The 24,936-nt window shown below is 37.1% G+C and overlaps 1 protein-coding gene across 5 annotated transcripts in view; it reads right to left on the bottom strand.

Annotated features, from left to right (window-relative positions):
• Positions 1-6,696: 6,696 nt before the first annotated feature.
• Positions 6,697-24,936, bottom strand: part of LOC129420438 (cadherin-18) — a 340,672-nt gene continuing 322,432 nt past the window's right edge. For all 5 annotated transcript variants that reach the window (XM_073867160.1, XM_055175343.2, XM_055175341.2 and 2 more), the window contains 2 exons: positions 18,927-19,178; positions 6,697-7,565 (listed from right to left, as the gene is read on the bottom strand). In XM_073867160.1, the coding sequence (XP_073723261.1) occupies positions 7,000-7,565; positions 18,927-19,178 (818 nt within the window). In that variant the 3' untranslated portion in view covers positions 6,697-6,999. The remainder of the gene's footprint in view (positions 7,566-18,926; positions 19,179-24,936) is intronic.

Here is a 24,936-nt window from a genome sequence, read left to right as displayed (position 1 = left end):
ACTTATGGTCAATAGACAGATAAATATATATTGTGGATGGACAGACAGACACCGTTGCTGGATGAATAGACGGTCAGATATAGATAGATACTGCAAATAGATACGATGGATGGATGAATAGATACATAGATAGATCGATTTCTCTTTTATGCCTCATCAGGGTCATACATCAGTATTTTCTCACACACAGACTACAAACACTTTTTTCTTAATCCCCTCTCCCCCCAAATATCTGAAATGTAGTAAGTTTAGCATTTTAGCCAGAGTCTTTGATGTTTTTCCACCTACAGTGCTGCTTTGAAGACAGAAAATTCAGGGTATGCAAAATATCTCTGCCCTCGATTCATGCATTACTGTATGTGTCTTTATTACTATACAAACTTAAAGGTTAGGGATTTGAACAAAGAAAATAACAACAATAAAAAGCATACGAGCCAAACCAGATTTAACCTCTTATTTTTGAGACTTTGAGTTAAAAAATTAGTGATAAATCAATTTCTGTATTCACACTCAGTGGGAGAACCAAAGGACCACCCCCAAATTACCATTTCGCTGACTACGGACGTTCCTGCAGTTGAACGAGTTGAATTCAGATTTGAGTGCCAGCAAATGCTGTAACAACAGTATACTTACACGAAGTCACAGTAATTCTGCTGTCCCCTCGGTTGTGTTAACAAGATGATTACAAAAAAGTCAAGTCTAGGTTTCTTACCTGGAAATGATAAACAGAACAAATCAAAGTGAAGAAAGTTACACTCAGCAGATTTACTCAAGCAGAACGAACAGCCTGGCAAAAAAAAACACCACAAACAAAGAAGCAAAACAAAACACGTTTTCTACTTCTCACTTACTTATTTACATAGAGACTGTTATGGATACTCAGCGATTTAAAAGGCAGAGAACACCTGCACTGTTTTATGAATTGCACCATGTCTCACAATTTAGCAGTCTTATGATAAAAACATGAATGCTGTGACAATAATGCATACAGTTATTTTGCACACAAAATACACTGTTTAAAATAAAGATTCCTCTTTTTTTTGTCAGGCTGTATGGTTTTATAAAGAACCACGACCATCCACAGTATCCAAAGTATCTAGACTATGCAAATCATTCCTTTAGGAACCTTTGACTTCTTTAAGAAACCAAAAATGTTTCTTTTTATAGCGTTTTATAGCAGCTTTTTTAATAGTGTAGGCATATATTAGAAAAAAATAGTTATTTGTACACTGTAAAAAAATCCGTAGAAATTGCAGCTGGGTTGCCGGTAATCCACCGCAGATTCAAATCCATGCTACCCACTGGCAACATTTTGTTCAAAGTTAAATGAACATTCAACATTCACAAGTCTTTGTCTTTACAGAGCAAAACTAAAAAAACAGCATCAAGCAAAACATTCTGGGAAACAAAATCTGAAGCAAAAAACAGAAAAAGGTTGATGATGATTTCTGGTTCCCAGAATGCTTTGCACGTTCCTGTTATTCTATAGTTTTATTCTGTAAAGATAAAGACTTGTTAATAATTTACCGTAGATGTACATTTATGTTATTTACTGGCAAGAGTTTGTTCAAAGTTAAATAATTTTTAAATATTAACAAGTCTTTATCTTTACAGAATAAAACTATACAATAACAGCCTCATGCAAAGCATTCTGGGAACCAGAAATCATTATCAACATTTTTTCTGTTTTTTTTTGCTTCAGATTTTGTTTCCCAGAATGCTTTACTCGATGCCGTTTTTTTAGCTTTACTCTATAAAGACAAAGACCTGCAAATGTTTAATGTTCATTCAACTCTGAACAAAATGTTGCCAGTAAAAAACACAAATTTAAATCTACGGCAAGTTACCGGCAACCCAGCTGCAATTTCTACGGAATTTTTTTTACAGTGCAGCTGCAATAACATTGTAATTTCTACAGATTTTTTTTACAGTGTAGATACAGTAACTGACCACCTGAACAACTAAACACATCTCATCTTTTTATTGCTTTTTCTTTTGGAGATATTTGATGCATGGGCATCGGAAGCAAAAAAAAAAAAAAAAAAAAATGTGGGTGGGTCCAAAAATGTACTGGTGAAGATGTGATTTTCATGTATTCTGGTGCCTTTTATTTAATCACATGCTTTTACAGCCTAAACGCTTTGTCTTTCTTGTTCTGTAGCAAGTCCAGCAGGCGAAAGTAATGAAAACATGAAATGGAGTTTAAATTATATGGACTCTAAATGAGCCAAGTGGGATTTGAGGAAGAAGCAGCGTGGAAGTCAAGGCCGTAGCCAAAATGTGAAACAGAGTTTAGGCATTTCTCTCTGAAAAGGGATGTGACTGACGGCGCTCTGACAAGTGAACATACATGTGTGCTTAATTTGAGAAAAAGTGAGTGCGTCCAATATAACTGGTCTTAAAAAGTGTGTGGGTCTTGTCCCACCCACATATAATGGTTCTGACGCCGATGATTTGATGTCTTAGTCAATTTCAAGAGCTCAAACTTTCTCACTTGCACCCTCTTATAAAATATACAAACTCTATTTATGAGACAAACATCGCAAATGTCCAACTTTGTATTTTTATCTTGTTTTCCAGTTTAAATATCAAAGATACATTTACTTGAAAACCAAAATTAACAAAGAGATTAAGGGCCAGATTCACTAAATAGGGTAGATTAGCACTAAAGCGCAATTCCAAAAAAGCACAGATGAGAGTGGTCATATCTGTGGGACATTTACTAAAAATGCGCAAATTAAATAACACAGGCGCAACAGCTGATTTCCATAATGACCAACACAATTTACTAAGGGCCGCGCAAATTAGTTCAGAGCTAATCTTCAGTTTAGCACCACAGACAAAAAATGAAGGTTTACAAGAAGTTTTGAAACACCTGGTATTGTGTGACTTCTCTTAGTGACTCCTCTTTTATTTACTTCAGCAACTCAAAAATATCATGGCTTAGCAAACAATATTTTTGAATAATATGTTCCTCTGGCATTCAAAAAAACTGTTACAGGTTAAAAATAATTATCTACCTTGTATCATTCACTCTTTGATGTGATGCCTCTTCTTTTAGCAACAATTGCAGCCATTTCAACTGCAAAATGATTTAAAACATGCTATTTTTCGGTGTTACCAGTAATATTACAAGTGCAAACATTAGTAAATCGTGTTGCGTGAGTCATTTAAATAATCTTCTCCCATGAATTTTGCATCTGAAAGAGAAACTCCTAGAAATGCATATGCAATAAGCTCAGTCGCAAAAATAACTAGACCACACCTTTTCAGCGCTAATTATTCACTGCCCATCTTTAGAAAATCACGACAGTCTTTATTTAATGACAAAATGATGCTTTCTCTGGCACAAGCTGTTAGTAAATATGGCCCTAAGTCTTGCTTTCTGAAGGGAGTTTATGCGCAAAACAAATAAAAATATCTGTTATGTTGTTAAAAAAACTTAATTTAAGTATCAACTTAATTCCATTTTTTTTTTAATATAAACACACCCGATTTCATCCTTTTTTTCAGAAACAAGACTTAGTGATTAAAAATATTTCCGAAAATCAAAATTCTGCCATCATAACAGACCTGGGGCACCACTGACTTCCATAGTATCAGGGACGTGCACAGACATTTTGAGGGGCAGGGGCTCAAGTGAAATAAAGGGCACTTCTCATAATTATGTATATTTTTTTTTTTCTTAAACAAAAAGTATATATATTAACGCAATTCTGACTTCCTTTTTAAAAAAATTATTAAAAAAGTTAATTAGTTTTATCTTCGTCTACAAAATAATCAGTTCACACAGACACCATGGTCTCCTTAGTAGTCTAGGTTTATAGAGCAGCAAAGGAAGCCATTACACAATGTGCATGTTTTGAAAACATTAAATTACACATTAATTACAAATTTTGTTAAAATGCTAAAAACAAAGTTGTGACTGCTGAGTTAGCGCTACATGCCAATAAATGCTATATCATATATGCTAGCGTTTAGCTGATTAGTTGTTAGTTGTTACTCAAAATGTATTTTTGTCTGATAAGAGCTCAAAATATAAGATCTGTTTACTAATGTGAGCTTCTGGCATGAGCCTCAGAGCAGAACAATCAAAGCACAGCTCAACATTATTATTCATGACCCTTTCAAATAGGGCAAAAATAGACCATTTAATTCAAATGACAAATTCTAGTGTTGTAAATGGACATGTAAAAACGTTTCTGGATATTTTTTGCACTTAATAAAGTTACATACCTTCTATGTAATTGTCAAAGAACAATTTAACATATTATGGCAACACATCCTTTGGCACCTTTAGTCTTATGTTTCATATTTATTAGGGTTACACATGTCAGAAACAACAAATATAGATTAGGCCTATTTTATTTGTATTTTATATTGTACTTTTTTGTGATTTCATTGAAAATTCAGACTGGGCAAGTAAAATACTGAACCATCAGATTTCTTCCCAATCTACTCCAGCACTCCAGTATAACACATTATACTTATTTAACAGACATTACAAAAAACGCAAACAAAAAAGCTTACTACTGCAGTTAGCAATTATTTTATTGTTTGTGCTTTATTATTTTATGAGCAGTCTGTTTAAACTACATAGTACATACACTTGTTACAAGTTTGCAACTCTTCAGGTTAATATGGGATTGTTGTGGAAAACAATGTCCCTGAATCGTTTTGTGTAACAACGTGTCCCATATTTTGTGCATAAAACTGTTGATATAAGAATGTTTTCTTCCTCACACACTTACCGGTAGCTGCCTGCATAATCATGCACATGATCGCGTCTCGTTCAGGGCAGGCTGAGCTTTGGCGATTGAAGCGTGAATGATGCAGCACGAGTGTAGATAAACCAATCATAAAGCGAAGTAAGTTAGAGAGGCGGGACTAAGGAAAGGTAAAGCCAATCATATTAGCGATGTGAATTTTGGAGGCGGGACTCATCTGTTAACCGTTTGTGTGCCACAAATAGCGCTATTTTTCTTCATATAAGAGTTTAAATCTCATTTAAATTATTCCTGAATAAATTCATGTTAAATTAAATAAGCAACAAGTAAAAAACACAAGAAACAGACAGACATCAGTTGTAATATGAATAAAGATCATATTATTATTTTTTTTAAAAGCACCCCAGAAAAAAAGGGCACTTTCTCTTCAGGAATAAAAAAGGCAGGTGCTCAAGCCCCCTTTGATGTCTATGTGTGCACGTGCCTGCATAGTATTATTATCGTATTTTACCATGGAATTCAATGGTGCCCCAGAACCATTTTTTTAAATATCTTCATTTTTGTTGAGCAGAAAAATAAATTGATACAAGTTTGGAACAACTTGAGGATGAGCAAATGATAACAGAATTTTCATTTTTGGGTGAACTATCCCGTTAATAACACTTTTGCTTGTTGAGCAGAATTTTTGGATATTTATGCTGGATATAAAGACTTAAAGGAACAGTATATACAGTAGGAAATTTGTATCAATTAATCATAAAATGGCCCTGATATGTCTCTAGACATTAAGAAATCATTTTCATTTCAAATACTTATATCACTGACAACAGCGGTCTGGCCAAGATATTGTCATTTAAAAGCCCTCAACTGATGTTTATGTTGTCATTTTGTGTATTGGCAACCAGTTGTGTGATTGCAGTACCGGTTTTAGCCACAAGTTTTGTGATTGCAATACCAGTTTTGGCCACAATCCTACATACTGTTCCTTTAAAATACAAATAAATAAATATATATATTTTTTTGCAGTGAACACATGCTTTAAACATTATTGATGATCAAACTTGATCAGAAAAATAGCAAAATCTTTTGGTATTTTATGTGTTTGGTGAATAAACAGCAGTGATGGAGAAAAAAAAGATAAAATGAAAATAAAAGGCGATTGACTTTGCTCACCTGTTCACAGCCATTATATTACATTTTCGATCAGCTGCTGTATGCTATAAAGACTCTCATTGTATTTGGTTGGATTTTAAATACTGTATAAATGTAACAACATACACACAAAGCTACGGTACGGTAAGCATAACACAGCTGTTATATAAGCTAAGATACAGCAAATGTCTGAAATCAGAAGACCTATTTGGAGCAAAGTCAAAACACACACATACATTGAATTAAATGCATATGGAGTATTTAAATATTTAATGATATTTTAACTACGGCAAGAAAAACTTTTCACCGTTACTCTCAATGGATGAGCAAAAAACAGCCAACAAAAGTGTTGTTTGTGCACAAATGAATGTTTTTGAAACGATCTCACAGGGAGTTCTCTTCTTCCTTCTCTTCCACGTACCAACTTAATTTTTTTGTGCACTAAAATCTCTCCCGGCTGAAGCCTGATTGTTATTTCCGGCCTTCAGAGACTGACAGCACCAGAAAATAGCATTTGAGTGCAGGCTATAAAGGAGCAATATCACAGGTCGGACCTATCGAACGAAAACGCACTTCACTGAGCCTGTTTGTTCATTAGGTCTGTAAATTGTATACACCCTCTGGGTACGAGAAGAGTCATCAATTTTTGCTCTGTTTTTCTGAAACGGCAAAACGAGATTAAATTTTAATAGCATACGCCTTTAAAGAACTTATTTTGAGTACGCCTATATATATGACCAAGATGCTAATAGATAAAAAGATGATGCATATAACAGCTAAAAGTAAAACTTAAAAAGTGCACACGTATATCCATAAGTCAGGAATTCAGGACTTTATTGAGCAATAAAAAATATACACCAGTTAAAATATTTTCCCTTTTTTCCATTAGTTTTTTTTTTATTCTTTTTGCTTGATTTTCTTTTCAAAATCATTCTTGTCGTGTCTGAGTCCAAACATCCAAAAGAAACGAGATCAAAGGCAGGTCAGCCCGTTTTTACAGCCATCACGTCACTGCGGCGTATCGGCCTGAGAGTTTTATTGATGAAAACATGAAGTGGGATGCCAAAAAGAGCAGAGTTTTTATTGTTATTCGTTCAGTTTTTCTGACATTGATCGATATTTATGTCTGCTTTTCTGACTCTGCCTTTTCAGTCGATGCCGATTCCGTTTCGACTTCGTCTCCGTAAAGTTCTGCTAGTTTTTGGAATTCTGGTCCCCATTCGTCAAGAAAGTCATAGCTCTGTTCAGAATGTGCACCAGCTGACCCGAGTGAGCTGATGGTGCCTGCTGGTGACCCTTGACCTTCGTAGGCATAGGTCTGTAAAGAATCATAGGGTGGTATACTAGTATCCTGATCTGCCTCGGCAACCCTTTGTTTGATAAACTCCCCAACTTCCGTTTCGGCATCTATATCCAGAGACGTGGGGCTAAGATGGTCGTGTCTGAGGCGACGGGGCGGTCTCCTTGACGACCCCGAACGGACGCACTCGGGTCGGACGTCCCTGCGGAATTTGAGTTCCTCGGCGGCGGCTGGGTTTCGGAGAGCGATGATGTCAAAGGCTTCCGTGTCCTCCTCTCCGCCACCTTCGTCATCGTACGTCACGACGTTCTCGCGGATGTCCTCTTCTGATATGATCAGTGGCTCCTTTTTGCTCCGCCGTAACGTGATGAACAAAATCACGATGGCTACGAGAAACAAAAACAATGTTGTTATTCAACTCACACATGATGAGGTGTAAATCATTTTGGTAAACTGGTCATTTTATGTAGTCAAAAAAATACTTGAGCGAAAGTAAAAAGATGCTTAGGTATTAATTTTTCAGAATTATTTAATTCAACTTTTGGAAATATATGCGACTCAGTCTGTGAAAACACAGCTAAAGTCATTTTTGTGATTTACTGTTTTTTTTACATGAACTCATCTTACATAATGTAAAGACCATTGTGTGAAAATATATAACCTTGATATTTTTAATATTGACTGAGTTAGATCATGTCAACGACTGAAAATGAATGTGAAATGAAACCTTGATGCTACCAATTTCATCATTACATAGAGACTTTAGCCTGGATTTCACAGAAAGGGTCACAATTTTCCAAATTAATACTTTAGTAATGAAGTACAATGACTCAATTAACTTAAAGCCCTGAACATTTATTAACTCTTTCCCCGCCATTGACAAGTTATCTAGTCCAGTGGTTCTCAAACTTTTTCAGCGTGCGGCCCCCCTTATATACGGCGCATTCCTTCGTGGCCCCCCCAAAGAAAATGTATGACAATTTGTTCTAAAACGTAACGTTTTAATAAAAAAAAAAAAAGTTATATTATACAAAGTAGTGCTGTTGGTTAGTAGCCTTATTTTTTTAGGTTTAATTACATAGAATTCATTATAAATTAATGTATATTTTATAAAATGTCATAAAGCTGGGGCCCCCCTGGCACCATCTCGCGGCCCCCCTGGGGGCCCCGGCCCCCAGTTTGAGAACCACTGATCTAGTCAATTAAGAGAAAACATTTGCATAAAGAAACGCATTTCTGATGATTTTTTATGTTAATCTGCAATACCACAATTATCAACTAGATGGCGATTTATGAAAAAAACTGAACCAAAAACGTTATTTACTAATTTTAAACTCTGTGTATGTTTTGATAATCGTTCTGAATCTGATCTCTAAAAAAAGTCCTTCACAAAATAGCAATTATTACAGCTTTTTGCTAAAAAAATATTTTTAAAGAAAAATACCCATATTTAGGAGTTTATAAGCAGATAAAGGAATATAGATTTTGTTTGTTTTTTATTGATTGTTTGAAAGCAGAGGGTCTGTTCTTTCATTTAATATATTTGTATGTTTATACATTTTTAGAAGAAAATTTTCCTGGAAGGCATTTTGTGAAAATCACAAAAAGATTCTGGAGGGCAACTTTTCAAAAAATGGCTGGCGGGGAAAGAGTTAAAATTGCATACTCAATTTCTATTCATAACTGTAATATTCCTTTAAAAGGACAATGGTACAAACACAAAAGCATATAAATTAATTAAACATCATTGCCTGGAAAAAAATGCACAAAATAAATATATCATACCAAAATCAATATTGAAGACAATTTTAAGTGGTATAAAGACACAGGAGCCATAAATATTAATGTCAAGTCTTAACCTTACACCTAGAAGAAAAAATATAGAGATAACTAAAAATTATTTATTAGTGTTATTAGCGGTGAATAATTTCTCTAGAGAGCTTTACGGCAGAGCCGAAGCCTCACACGCATACAGCAGGTGCTGAGATGTGCACACACCATTAACAGCATCAGGGTAAAGCAGGTGAGACGCATCAGCAATGCATGAACAAGCAAACACATCAGGGGCAAGAGATCAATGAGTATGAATGATGATTCTTTGATATTCCATTAGAATGTAAAGTAAATGAACAGCTAAAGTCAATATCACACATTAGTCTGCTAACAGTGCATTAGTGCAATGAAAGCTAATCTAAACTAGAAGAGCTTTCTAAGTACTTGCTTCTAATGATGAAAAAATAAACTGGAATGCATCCATATGCACACACACACACACACACATATGCGTGCGCACACACGCGCATGCACATATGAAGAGCTCAAATGCAAAAGCCTCTAAATGCCACCTCAGTCAAAAAATGAGATAATTAACTGAATGCTCTCGAAATTCATCAAATACTTTGGCTTGGCCTTAGGTCATTCTAGAATACCGGTTTGTTGGCAGAGTCTATTAAACGCAACAATAAGTTTCCAAAGTGATCAGAACCAGAATTGATTAAACAACCCAGTCTCACCCCATGTCGTCAATATTTGACGACACTTGACCATTCGTCAATATGTGACGCGGAGGGTATACCTTTCGCGTCATTTTTTGACGAACTGGGGACTTCAATACTATTACGTCCGTTGCATTCTCTTTTCCTATTTTCTTACCATTTTCGCGTCGGTTTAGGGTTAGATTACGCAAAATTATACAGTGTACGCGAAATTAAACAGTTGTCACCTGGCATTGGGGTTAGAGTTAGGTACGCGAAATTAAACAGTTGTCACCTGGCGTTGGGGTTAGAGTTAGGTTTGGGTAGGGATGTCATTATGTAAATCTAACCCTAAACCGACACGAAAATGGTAAGAAAATAGGAAAGAGAATGCAACGGACGTAATAGTATTGAAGTCCCCAGTTCGTCAAAAAATGACGCGAAAGGTATACCCTCCGCGTCAACATATTGACGCATGGTCATGTGTCGTCAAATATTGACGCCATGGGGTGAGACTGGGTTGTTTCTCTTCTCCTATTTTCTTGCCATTTTCGCGTCGGTTTAGGGTTAGATCTACATAATGACATCCCTACCCAAACCTAACTCTAACCCCAACGCCAGGTGACAACTGTTTCTAACCCCAACGCCAGGTGACAACTGTTTAATTTCGCGTACACTGTTTAATTTCGCGTACACTGTTTAATTTTGCGTAATCTAACCCTAAACCGACGCGAAATGGTAAGAAAATAGGAGAAGAGAATGCAACGGACGTAATAGTATTGAAGTCCCCAGTTCGTCAAAAAATGACGCGAAAGGTATACCCTCCGCGTCACATATTGACGAATGGTCAAGTGTCGTCAAATATTGACGACATGGGGTGAGACTGTGTTAGATTAAACGACAGCACACATCATAGATTTCAATTGTCAAGCTGCAAGATTTTATTTTTTTACTTGGTTAAAGGAGGTTTACAGAATATATTAGGATATTGACAGAATTGTTGAGTCTTTTACCTTTATTCAGAAAGGACAGTGAACTGAATTACAAAAAAAAGAAAGGACAGTGAAGAGTGACTGGGGAGAGATAGGGTGGGATTAGGAAACAACCGTGGATTAAAACGTAGGTCCCTTGCGAGTCTTTGGACCTGAATACAAACTAAATGTGGCAGCCACATGAATCACAGCGCCACCTAATGTTTGGTTCAGTTTTTTTCATTTTTACATTCTGACTTTTATCTTTTGCAGTGTCTCTTGTTGCATCTTTAGTGAGGCAACTAGAAACATTTTCTTTTGCAACTGTTTATATGTCTTGTCCAAAGAAGTGGAGGTTTTTGCCAAAAAAGCTTTCATGCACTTAGAGGGTTTGACAGCGAAAGACAGTCAAATTTGTTAAATGGCAATGAAATGCCAAAAGTGACATTTGTGAAAATATGGCATTTCAATTACTGACAAATAACCTTTACATTACCATTAACTCTTTTCCCGTCATTGACGAGCTATCTCGTCAATTAAGAAAAAACGCTTCCCTGCCAATGACACGTTTTTACGGCAATCCATATTTCAGCTATTATCCACTAGTATGATTATTTTAGCTTTTTGTTTAAAATTTGGTATTTAAAAAAACAACCTATATTTGAGAGGTGAAAAAAAGGAAACACATGAAGATAGGGCGAAACTTTTTTTTTATGTTGTCTGCTATTTCATTTCATACACTCACCTAAAGGATTATTAGGAACACCATACTAATACTGTGTTTGACCCCCTTTCACCTTCAGAACTGCCTTAATTCAACCTGGCCTTAATTCAACAAGGTAGTGAAAGCATTCTTTAGAAATGTTGGCCCATATTGATAAGATTTGTTGGATGCACATCCAGGGTATGAAGCTCCCGTTCCACCACATCCCAAAGATGCTCTATAGGGTTGAGATCTGGTGACTGTGGGGGACATTTTAGTACAGTGAACTCATTGTCATGTTCAAGAAACCAATTTGAAATGATTTGAGCTTTGTGACATGGTGCATTATCCTGCTGGAAGTAGCCATCAGAGGAGGTCATAAAAGGAATGGACATGGTCAGAAACAATGCTCAGGTAGGCCGTGGCATTTAAACAATGCCCAATTGGCACTAAGGGGCCTTAAGTATGCCAAGAAAACATCCCCACACCATTAGATCACCACCACCAGCCTGCACAGGGGTAACAAGGCATAATGGATCCATGTTCTCATTCTGTTTACGCCAAATTTTAACTTTACCATCTGAATGTTTCAACAGAAATTGAGACTCATCAAACCAGGCAACATTTTTCCAGTCTTCAACTGTCCAATTTTGGTGAGATTGTGCAAATTGTAGCCTCTTTTTCCTGTTTGTAGTGGAGATTAGAGGTACCCGGTGGGGTCTTCTGCTGTTGTAGCCTATCCGCCTCAAGGTTGTGCGTGTTGTGGCTTCACAAATGCTTTGCTGCATACCTGGGTTGAAACAAGTGGTTATTTCAGTCAAAGTTGCTCTTCTATCAGCTTGAATCAGTCGGCTCATTCTCCTCTGACCTCTAGCATCAACAAGGCATTTTTGCCAACAGGACTGCTGCATACTGGATGTTTTCCCTTTTCACACTATTCTTTCTAAACCCTAAAAATGGTTGTGCGTGAAAATCCCAGTAACTGAGCAGATTGTGAAATACTCAGACCGGCCCGTCTGGTACCAACAACCATGCCACACTCAAAATTGCTTAAATGACCTTTCTTTCCCATTCTGACATTCAGTTTGGAGTTCAGGAGATTGTCTTGACCAGGACCACACCCCTAAATGCATTGAAGCAACTGCCATGTGATTGGTTGATTAGATAATTGCATTAATGAGAAATTGAAAAGGTGTTCCTAATAATTATTTAGGTGAGTGTATATTGTATGCTTATATATTTAAAGAAGGAAATCTTCTGGAAGACATTGAACTTTTGTGAAAATCATAAAAATCCTGGCACTGGCTGGCAAAAAAAGAAAAATGCTGATGGGAAAAAAGTATAAAAATGCTTATTTACAAGAAAACACATGTTTTGCATCTCTTTATATATAAACACAAAAATATTTATATTCAGTAAATAGGGCTGGACATAGAAAGAAATGTATTTACTGTGTTTACTATATTACTACCATGTTACTGCATTATTAGTGTATGTTTAGGTTATGGTATGTACTTTTTCCTATATAGCTTAGTTGGTAGAGCCATATGTTAGTGTTGTGCAAAAGGTTAAGGGTTCAATTCCCAGAGAACACACATGCTAAAATAGTAATAAAAATGTATAGTAATTTGCTGTATTTTTAATATTTTTGTATATTGTATGTTGTGGTATATGGACCTGTGTGTATGCAATAAAGCTTTATATATAGCTATGTATAGCTTGAACGAACCATGCATTAATGTAAAACCATGGTCGAGGGCTTAGTAGGTTTGCTATTCTCCAAAATGATTTGTTGCTGCCATGAATTTTAAAGTATTATCAAACTGGCTCTACAAGTCATTTCAACTTACTATTTTAAACCTTAACTTCTGATGAGTTTCTATAAAAGCATATGTTGTCATTGATCACATTTTTTCTACTGCACTACATCGTCCCGATTATTATCATCATCCCAATGAACATAATGCAGAAGTGCACTAACATCTGGTAATTCTAGCTTGTTGTTTCTCACTTAGCAACAATGGTAACCAAAAAGACAATGAAAGACACTGCAAGCTGTTGTACGACCGAGCCTGATTCACATCAACAATGCAGATGAATTGTGTAAGAGACACATTCTGTTCAATGTTTGCAAACAAACAAGTAGATCTCCCATCCCACCGTATAATCAGCTCTGTTAAAGCCAGTAAATCCACCAAACAGATTTTGTGGAGTGGGACGAGGTAGATTTTATCAACAAATAGATTTTACCAGGAGCAAACAGAGGCGTGTTTGAGCAGGAACGCAGCGTGCGGAGCAGCACATGTAGCGTAGCGTTCAGAGCTATATTTAGTCCCAGCAGCTGCCACGGGTGAGTGGTGAAATGTCTTGCTTTTGAAAACCAGAGAGCATCACAGGCAAGAAGGTGAGACGAGAGCGCAGGAAAAAGGAAAGACATGGACGGATTCAGCAATACAGCTGTAATGTGCTTCTGGTTATCTGTGTGAGAGACAACATGGGCTGCTTACATGTGCTGCTCACTTTCCTGAACTCACACCTGTCAGAAGCTCGGCCTGCATCTCACTGCGCTTGTCTTTACGGATATTGTTGCGATTTTTCCACAACTGGCATTCCGTTCTTTCACTTTTTCTGTGGTCCTTTTTGTATATGTGCATGTAAGTGTGTGAACTTGATTTAGCATGGACAAACATAACACTGATCTGCGCATGATACACATAAATTCATACAAACAGAGCAGAGGAAAGACAAGAACAATGGGGAGAAAGAGAAGTAAAGATAAGAGAAAATAAGAGAAAAGAAGGAGCCCTTTTCACACAGACATTCCGGAAAATGCACGGAAAATGCACCCTGGATTTTTCCGGGATCGTTTGATTTTTTGTTTATTCACACTGCCAATGATTTGCCGGAATCTGCAAGGTCCCGGAAAGACGCATGACTTGTTTAAAGTCCTGCACTTTCTACGCAGCGTCTGAAGTTTGCATATTATTTATTATTTTCTCTCTCCAGAAACCACTCGCGTGCATTTTTGTTTATGATAAGACTATAAAGGAGCGTGTGACACGCCATTCTATGCTGGTGAATGATCTCAGCTTCAGATTTGACGAGCTCCCTGATCTCTGCTTTAATACAGTTTTCAGACATTTCTCATTGTGCTTGTTATCATGCATTTAAAACCCCCGTTTTGAGGAGCTGAACGATATATCTTCTGGAATGACGTTGTTTATTATAAGCTCAAATGAGCATGTGACGCGATATTCTTTTATGCTGCTGAATGATCTCCGCTTCAGCGCAGTAAGTGACGAGCTACTTACCTGATATCTGCTTCAGTCCAGTTTGCTGACATTTCTTGTCGTGAATGTTGTATTGCAGTGGTTCTCAAACTGGGGTCCGGGGCCCCCAGGGGGGCCGCGAGATGGTGCTAGAGGGGCCCCAGTTTTATGACATTTTATAAAATACATACATTTTCATGAATTCTGTGAAATTAAACCTGAAAAAAATAAGGCAGCACTACTTTGTATAATTTAATGTTTTGTTTAATTAAAATGTGAAGTTTTAGAACTGTTTTTTGTCATAAATTTTCTTTGGGGGGTCCGCGAAGAAATGCACCATACACAAAGGGGGCAACACGCTGAAAAAGTTTGAGAACCACTGTTGTACTGCATGTAAATCTCTCATTTTAAAAAGTTGAACCAACTTTATGTTGCCATGACACGCGTGTCCTCACTACAGCACGCCCACCATTGTTTATACGTCTCATTTATCATTTCCTGATAACCGTTTCAGTCTAGTCTGCAACATTTCTCATTGTGAATGTTAATCTGCATGTTAATCTCTCGTTTTAAAGAGCTGAACCACGCATCCTCACTACAACACGCCCATTACGGCATTGTTTCGGCTATTTGTTTACACAGAGGGTTTTCCGTGTAAGGTCCTCTTTCCAGCAACGATCCCAGAAGATTTGCGGGATGTGTTTGCATTCACACAGAAGCTTGTCTGGCAATTTTACAGGTATTTTCTGGGACCAAAGGTCTGTGTGAATGGGGTTAGGGGAAGAGAAAAGAAGGAGAAGAGGAGTAGAAAAGTGATGAGAAGAGAGGAGAGGTACAGAGAAGAGAAGTGAGGAGAAGAAAAGAAAAGAGAGAGATAAAAAGGAAGGGGAAGATAAGTGAGGAAAAGAGAGGAGAAGTTTAGAAGAGGAGAACAGAATTGGGGAGAAATGAGAGAAAAGAAGTAAAGAGAAGAGAGGTTAAGAGAGAAGAAGTAGAAAAGTAAGGTGATGTTAAAACTGTTAAGCGTAGCCGTCCCGAATACGGGACACCTAAGTTTGTCTTAATATTGTTGATGTAAATTTTAATCTATCACTACAAACTATATATCGTTGGAAAGGTCTAAGCCTCCAGAATAGACATTTCAACAGTGTTTTATAAAATAAATTATGTTGGGAGAGTACTTGATTCATTTATGAAGAGAGTGTGCCTCAAAACATTTATTTTCTGCTAAATGTCACTGTCCCACCAGCAGGACGACTACATTTACTTCAATGTTTGCATATGAATTCTTATCTAATCATGACAAGCTGTATATTGTTTGAAAGCTCCAAGAGTGTAGATTTAACTCAATAGGGTGGGGTGACGCTTAAAAGGTTAAGAGAGAGAAATGTGATAACTCAATCGTGTTTATTGTCTCCATGCTTCAAAACATATTTTTTTTGCCTGTTATTAAACAAAAGAGCGATCTCCACTACTATAGCGCCCTCCGGCTTCACGTATGAATGAAAAAGTGTGAATGGATGTAGCCTCCAGCACTACTCATATTGACGTGTTTGGAATAAAAATGGATTAAAAACGGCCTCCCCTGCAAAAATTTAAAGTAAACATATAAAAAATCTATATTTCTCCAAATATGCACACTTTGAATTAAAAGCCTTTCATGGTGACCATCCACCTGCCACTGAGGGTCATATTTCAAATTTAATACAAATTCATAACTCCTGAGAAAAATGAAGGCATTACTGTCACTATCAGTGTTGAGTGTTGGGGAAAGTTACTTTTAAAAGTAATGCATTACAATATTAAGTTACTCCCCCAAAAATAACTAGATGCGTTACTTGGTTACTTTTCATGGAAAGTAATACATGCGTTACTTTTAAGTTACTTTTTCTTACTTGGCTAAGGCTTGATCTCTTTCAGTTTCATGACTTAGAAATTCTGCATTCAGAAATTGCATATTTCCTTCCCAAAAAAGTCAAGCTCTGGCCTGCCATCTCCGTTTTCTGACTCAAACTGTCTGTCAAACATGACTACAGTTTAATTCAGTACATTTTTTTTTTTTTTTTAATTAATTAAACTGAAAAGTAACTCGCATTACTTTTTAAAAAAAGTAACTCAAATATTAATGTGTACATTTATAAAGTAATGTGTTACTTTACTCGTTAATTTAGAAAAGTAATATTTTTACGTAACGCACGTTACTTGTAATAATGCATCCACACCAGCCGCGGTCGAGGCGGCAAAAACGTGCCATTCGCGCGTAGTTGGACGCTTGAACATTTGAGTTTACTCGCTTCATTCGCGCGTGAACTTCTAGTCATTCGAGACTTTAGTCCCTTTCACACATGCAGTCTTTACTAGTAATTTACTGGTAAATTGCAGTTAACAGATCATGTGTGAACAGAACCTCCCAGTGCTCCCAATTTACCAGTAAGACAGGTTGTAAGATTACCAGTAATTTACCGGTAAGTCCTATGTGTGAACGAAAAATATAGGATTACCGGCATTTAGAACGGACGACGTCAGATCGCACTGACAGCTTCAGACCAATCATAATCTTTTAATACAGATGACGCGTTTACCCCCGCACTGTTTTAAGGACGTTTCCACACACACGCTGCTTGAAAGTCGAGCACACCTGAAGTTTACGTCCACATTTCTTCACCAAAGTTGTTTAAAACAGCTTACCACCTACTTGCCGAATTGCCGACGTCCTTAGCGCGCTCTCTGTGAAGCCTAAAGTGCAAACAGTACTGATTTTTAAAACGCATTCGGTTTGATGTCGCCTCATGCAATGTTGTTTGGTCATGAGCAACTTCGCAACTGTCAGAGTTTACCACAGACGTAAAAACAACAAAATACGGACCGTAGATATGAACGACATGGATTGTTTACAAATACAACACTGAGCTCAACGCGTGTCACAGGTACTTCCGCTTTTTCAACGAATTTACCGGTATTTTGATACTGATGTGTGAATGATGTCTTACTGGTAAAAAGAAGTAATGTCACTGCATGTGTGAACAGCACATTTTCGTATTTACTGGTAAATTCATTCTGGTAAATTAATGGTAATTTACCAGAATTACTGTGTGAAAGAGGCTATTTTTTTGACGCAGAAATTTGCGTCATGGGAGGGGCTTCTGCGACTCTGCTGAGACTCCGCTTGGTTAACGTGGCGCGGAAATCTGCCATTCTGCGCCATCCACGCCGCAGGATGCCTAATCGCGTCTCTGCATTGACTTGTAAATCATGTAAATCACTACCGCTTCTGGTGTGAACCCTGCATAATGCGTTACCCCCAACACTGGTCACTATAGGATTATCAGAAAAAATAAAGGTCAAAAATTGAATCTTACAGTAAGTCAGAACTCTTCATAATAATGTATAGTTGTTTGAGGTAAGTGCATTTAAAGTTACATAACAGTAACTTTGAATTCATGTAAATAAAGAACTCTTCAGGACGCCCGCGTCCTCGTCCACGTTAACAGGTTTGGGTATTTGTAAAACTGCTGTGTTAAATGAGATATGGTCAAAAATTTGGGTGCACCTAACTTTTCTTAGGTGCTCCAGTGCAACCAGTGAAAAAAGTTAATATAGAAACCTTAGAATAAAGAAGTGATGGGAAGAAAAGTGAGGTGAAGAGAAGTGAGATGAGAGAAAAAGAGAGAAGTAAGGAGAAGAAAAAAGTGACAAGAAAAGAGTAGAAGTGAAGAGAGAAGAAGAGAGGTAAAGAAAACCTAGAAGAAAGAAACAGTGAGGAGAAGAGAGGTGAAAAGAGAAGATGGCTCAGGAGTGAGGATCAAAACATTCCTGTTTTCTCATAAATCCAAACCTTTCACCCTGTAAGTCATGTCCTCTTATGCAATATGTCCATAGCAGTCATGATTCTTCATCTGACATTATGGGTCCTGTAAAATCCTGTCATTCACCCTTTACTTTTAATCCACGGGTTTAAAAGGTTAAAGAATGACATTCTGGAGTAAACCGGGATAGATGAGCTGACATTATGACTCTGAACACCCGAATCCCGCTGGGAATACTGATCATTTACAGCAGTCGAATAAAATTTTTAACACAATCAATTTTGAATTTAATTAAAAGTCAAAGGTGCTAATCATTTTTATGGCACTTTTAAAACTTCCTTTTATAGTATGCATATTTCTTATTTAATATTTGTGCCTGTATTTATGAGCATGTCTTTTATTATACCATCAAATATGTACAGATGAAATATGTGTTTACTGGGATTCAAAATGCATGTTTGGGGTGTCTGCATGTTTAATATCTCTGATTATTCCACACTGAGCAAATACTGAAATCAACTCACCGAGTAAAATGAGAACACACAACAGGATGGCTATCAAAGCACCCGTGCTGAGGCCTGCAGATGTGAGGAACGCGTCGCCCTGGCAGATCTTCAGTCTGGTTCCTCTCTGGCAGGAGCAGACCCTGAGAGTGAGGGTGCCCGTGCTGCTCAACACGGGTTCTCCATCATCCCACACCACCACTGGAACCTCATACAGCTCCTGGGTCAGTCTGTGAAACCGGCGGCGCCTGGCGATGATATTGGCAGTGCTGTCTGGAGAGAGACACAGTAGATGAAATGATGAGAAGCAGATCCGAGACAGGTGTGAAAGATAGGACTTTATCGATTTGCGACTACTTTACTAACCACCGGCAGTTCAGCTCATCCAGGTGGTATATTCTGTTGTATCTGGCATATTTAAATCACGGCAAATCTTTAAGGGTTTATTTTTTATACTAACATATTTAAAGACACAATATGTAAAGTTTGCCAATGACGCTAAGAAGAAGCATGGAAGATGGGAGTTGTAGTCTTCACCCCACTGCCTACTGGGAATCAGTTTGATGGAACTCACAAATATGTTCATGGATGAAGTAATAAAATATACAGAAATAAACAGAATGGCTTGATACCAAAAATAGCTCTTACGCATGTGGTGCCATGTAGATCGATTGGTGTGTAAAATCTCAGGAGAGCGACTCGATGGTGGTGCTTTTGAATCACTCTCGTGAGACTTTTCACTGTACTAAATGAAAAGTTGGATTAACTTAAACAATTACTTCAATTAGTAACACCTAAAAAAATCTGGTTCCTTCAACTATGTGTAAGTAAAAAATGTAATATTTAAAGGCGGGGTGCATAATTTTTGAAAAACACTTTGGAAAGGGGAGTCAGGCCGAGTACCAAAACACACTTGTAGCCAATCGGCAGTAAGGAGCATGTCTACGACATTGTTGCCTTGGTTGCGTATGTGTGGGGTGGGTCTATCAAAAAAAGGTCCAGATTCTATTGGGGTAGGGGCATGTTTGTTTAGGTGATTTCAAATATCAACATTGGCTTTCTAGAAATCATGCACCCCACCTTTAAGGTGAACAAACTTAAATGTTTTAGGTGTTACCAAATGAAGTAATTTTTTAAATTGATCCAATTTTTCACTTTTTACTGTATGATGTCATATGTCAATTGGTCTGCGCAGTGCTGCATGAAGTCGAACACATCTATAATTTCTACCGCAGTAAACCATGAATACTGCAGACATGACATCATTGACAGTCGACCCTATAAACAGGGGTTTTCAATTTTTAAAATCGTGAATTGTTGAACAATGTTGAAAGCATTTGGGATAAAATAAGTATACATAAGAACAAATACATAACACTGAGTTTTTGGCATTTTAATGGAAAATCTTACATATTGTACCTTTAACTCTTTCCCTGCCAATGACGAGTTTTTCCGGCAATCCATATTACCGCTATTATCCACCAAGTGGCGATCTTATCCAACTTATAAAACAAAGAAGTATTCCCTCAAGGCAAACAGTAAGAACTCCGTTTATGTCTCTAACAAATTCCTTCACAAACATTCAATTATCTCAGCTTTTTGCTCAAAATTTAGTATTTTTTAATAAACCTGCCCAGAAGTGATAAAAAGAGAACAAATGAAGGTAGGATGAAACGTTTTTTTTTGTTTTGTTTTGAAAGCAGAGGGTCTGTTCTTTCATTTGATATATTGTATGTTTATAATATATTTAAAGAAGAACATTTTCTGAGAGGCATTAAACATTTGTGAAAATCATAAAAAATGCTGGCGCTGGCTGGCAACTTTAAAAAAAGGCTGGTGGGGAAATAGTTAAATGACACAATTTGTAAGTTTTTTTTCAGATCAGAAAATGTACAAACATGTACAAACCCCAATTTCAAAACGTGAAATGTAAATGAAATCTAAAAGCAACAATTTGCAGATCTCAGATGAAAAAGAAAACATATCAAATAGTTTAATTGACAATTTAATTTTTGTAACAAAACATAATTTCATTTGACCCTGACATCTGGGATGAAAGTAACACACAGGTGGGTCAAAAGTAACACAACAAAACAAGTTAGATTTTTGTGTTACACTTGTTTGTAGTATATACATGACTATGAACTTGTTAACCTGTAACTGCAAACATATTTTGTCGTTTATCTTTGCAAAAAAATTATGAAATTACATTTTCATTTTAAATTTCAGTTTTATTTTAATGTTTCAAAAGCAACCTGACAGTACAAACTTAAATGGTTGAGAATAATTTTTTTTAAACAGTTTCAACACTATGAAAATAAAATTTAATAAAATTAGAATAATATCAATTTTCAACATAATGCAACAGTATGAGCAGCGGGACAATGTAACAAGTGTTACTTTCGTCCTGACAGGAAGTCCTGACATTTAAACGTGATTTACTTTTATTTAGAAAAAACTCTGAGAAAGCAAACTTCAGAATGTGTTAGGTCACTAAATAACCTGTAGATTGATCAGTACTGTAACACATTTAACCAGTAACGCGTTAGAAGACAAAAATCATCGCTTTAGGAATTTACTTATCATGGTTGAAAACAACTTTCCGGGCCTAGATGCCCAAAACGGTGAGAAAATAATGCGATGTTTGTCAGCTTTGTCAAGGTTGTGTGCTAAAGATGCTGTCATAGTTTGGAATGCAAATGTAATCAGGGCTCGGAGAAAATCATTTTGTTACTTTCGTCTCGTATTACTTTCGCCCCGGTTCTCCCCTATCTTATAAATGCTCAGAAATAAAGATGGGCAGAGGTTCACAAATGTGCCAAAAAACTTCTTTCTTCAATATCTCATCATCTACAGTTCATAATATAGATTTTTTTTTATTTATTTACAATGCCACAATTATTTTGGAACTGGGCTTGCATATCCACCGTTAGCAGACATATTAAACTAGTCACATTGTGAAAATTGTGTTTTAACGGAAGTGGCTTTCTAGAAGTCTACAGGACCAAAAGAGCACACCGTTTAAGAAACACACAAAGGCAAATAAAAGGTTAGAGAACAATGAGAAGTGTAATTGAAACTGAGCGAATAAAGAAAGAAAAGGAGGAAATTTCGTCCTGAAAAGCAGAGGTAATGAGAGGGAGATAACAGGCAAAGATAAAGCCAGAGACAAAGTGAGAGTGAGAGAGAGAGAGAGGAGATGAGAGATCATTATATTAAATTAGTCTGGTTCGAACAGGCCACTCGCGTTGATGCTGTCTGCCTGTGTGTGCCGTATCCGAGCATTTAGGAGCTCTATTCCCACAGATGGGCTTTTAATGGGAGAATTATAAGAGAGCAACTTATTCTCTAACTTCTGTTCAATACTACAGCAAGCAAAGCTCTTAACCCGAGGATCAACCTAATGAGTCTCCATCTTTCTATTTACCTCTCAACTTCATAACATCCTTCAGATACAGTATCTCTCTTTCTAAGTGCTCCTCCCATCCTAAGGGACGGTTGGCTAGGAGGAGAACGGACATCAAACGATATAAGAAAGAGAGAGATCATGCATTACATATCATTACAATGTCGTTATATCTTCTGCAGCAATAGTAATGTTAACATTATTGATGAAAATCATTAGAAGGCATTGCCATGTCTTTTCCTCTCTGCCATACACATACCAACACTTGAGAAATGCATTACACGAGCACACGCTGTTCATCATGTTTTCAAATGATTATACATGTCACATAAAAGCGTGCATGCATATGGACTGTGCACTTTTAAGCCTGCACACATGTGGTTACGACAAAAGCCGCTACAATACTAATGCGCCTTGCTGTTAGCAAAAAGCATTTCCCCAGCCAGACATAAAGTACCTGCACAGGCACCAAAGCTCTCACTCGTAGCACCCTACCGAGTCCCATAAATAATCACAGAGACTAACACAACGGGGAAAAATATGCATTGCTAAAAATGTCATACATTACAGTCAAAAAGAAAGAGACAGGAGAAGAGATCTAAAGGGAAATATCGACTCCAGTATGTATCTGTCACCAGTAAGAAATCATGAGTCATGTCCCAAATACAACACCTAACCCTTGCGGCATGTTTTCTCATATCCTATTATCACATAAAATATGTCAAAGTGGTTACATGTTGAAATTATTTGCATATCAAATTATTAAAGTTTAATATACAGTATGTTGATTTTACAAAATTTTTGATACATATGCCTTCATAAAGTTAAAAACGGCCGTCAAAATTAAATCTAAGAGACAAATATTTCCCCATTGTGGAACCAAACTCAAGATGTATCCATATACACTTTTTTGGTCAAATAGTTTAAAAACATCACTGTCTTTTTAAATACTTATGCCCCGTGTACACCCAATGATAGTATAGCTGATATAACACACTGTAACTGCGTTACAATGCTGCTTCATGTCAGAAAATAAGGTGAAAGTTTGAAACGAGCACCTTCATAACATCAATCTTTATATTTTTTTGCACAAAACAACAGGCTGTAGGAAAGTAATACAGACCTTATTTACTAGCTTAAAGTGAATTGAGACAGCCCCACATACTGTACCAGCCCCATACTGGTGAATGAAAGAAAATGCTAATGTAAAAAACTTCCAACACAAAAGTCTGGCAAGCGGTGATTGTGTAAAATGTATTCCAGCTCCAAATGCACACTTTTGTTTCAAGTTCATTTCTTTGTAATCATGTATCCTTCTCACATAGCAATGCCCTGGCAACCAAAAAACTCAGTAAACCATGGAAACTTCATATTAACAAGCTGAAAACATGTGATATTTAAACAACTTGGTATTCACATAGTAACGCCCTGGCAACCGCACAAAAAACACAGCAACTACATAAGGTTTAAACACTTAGAACAACTTGGTATCCACATAGCAACACCATGGCAACCACACAAAAAACACAGCAACTACATAAGCTGTAAACACTTAGAACAACTTGGTATCCACATAGCAACGCCATGGCAACCGCACAAAAAACATAGTAACTACGTAATTTGCAAACATTTAGAACAACTTGGTACCACATAGCAATATCCTGGCAACCACACAGAAAACCATAGCAACTACATAATCTGCAAACACTTAAAACAACTTGGTAGCAAAGCCCTGGCAACCACACAGAAAACCATAGCAACTACATAAGCTGTGAACACTTAGAACAACTTGGTATCCACATAGTAACGCCCTGGCAACCACACAGAAAACCATAGCAACAACATAAACTGTAAACACTTAAAACAATAGGGTACCACATAGCATCGCTCTGGCGACTGCACAGAAAACCATAGCAACTACATAAGCTGTAAACACTTAGAACAACTTGGTAGCACGTAGCAACACCCTTGCAACCACACAGAAAACCATAGCAACTACATAAGCTTTAAACACTTAGAACAACTTGGTATCCACATAGTAACGCCCTGGTAACCACACAGAAAACCATAGCAACAACATAAACTGTCAACACTTAAAACAACTTGGTACCACATAGCAACGCCCTGGCAACCACACAGAAAACCATAGCAACTACTTAAGCTGTGAACACTTAGAACAACTTGGTAGCACACAGTAACACCCTGGCAACCACACAGAAAACCATAGCAAATACATAAGCTGTAAACACTTAGAACAACTTGGTACCACATAGCAACCCCCTGGCAACCACACAGAAAACCATAGCAACTACTTAAGCTGTGAACACTTAGAACAACTTGGTAGCACATAGCAACGCCCTTGCAACCACACAGAAAACCATAGCAAATACATAAGCTGCAAACACTTAGAACAACTTGGTACCACATAGCAACGCCCTGGCAACCACACAGAAAACCATAGCAACTACTTAAGCTGTGAACACTTAGAACAACTTGGTAGCACATAGCAACGCCCTTGCAACCACACAGAAAACCATAGCAACTACATAAGCTGCAAACACCTAAAACAACTTCATATTCACATAGCAACACCCTGGCAACCATACAGACAACCATAGCAACTAC

The sequence above is a fragment of the Misgurnus anguillicaudatus genome, chromosome 4 (assembly GCF_027580225.2).
Source record: "Misgurnus anguillicaudatus chromosome 4, ASM2758022v2, whole genome shotgun sequence".
Classification (NCBI taxonomy): Eukaryota; Metazoa; Chordata; class Actinopteri; order Cypriniformes; family Cobitidae; genus Misgurnus; species Misgurnus anguillicaudatus.
The sequence above is the reverse complement of the archived record's forward strand: the minus strand, read 5'-3'. Positions and strand labels throughout refer to the sequence as shown.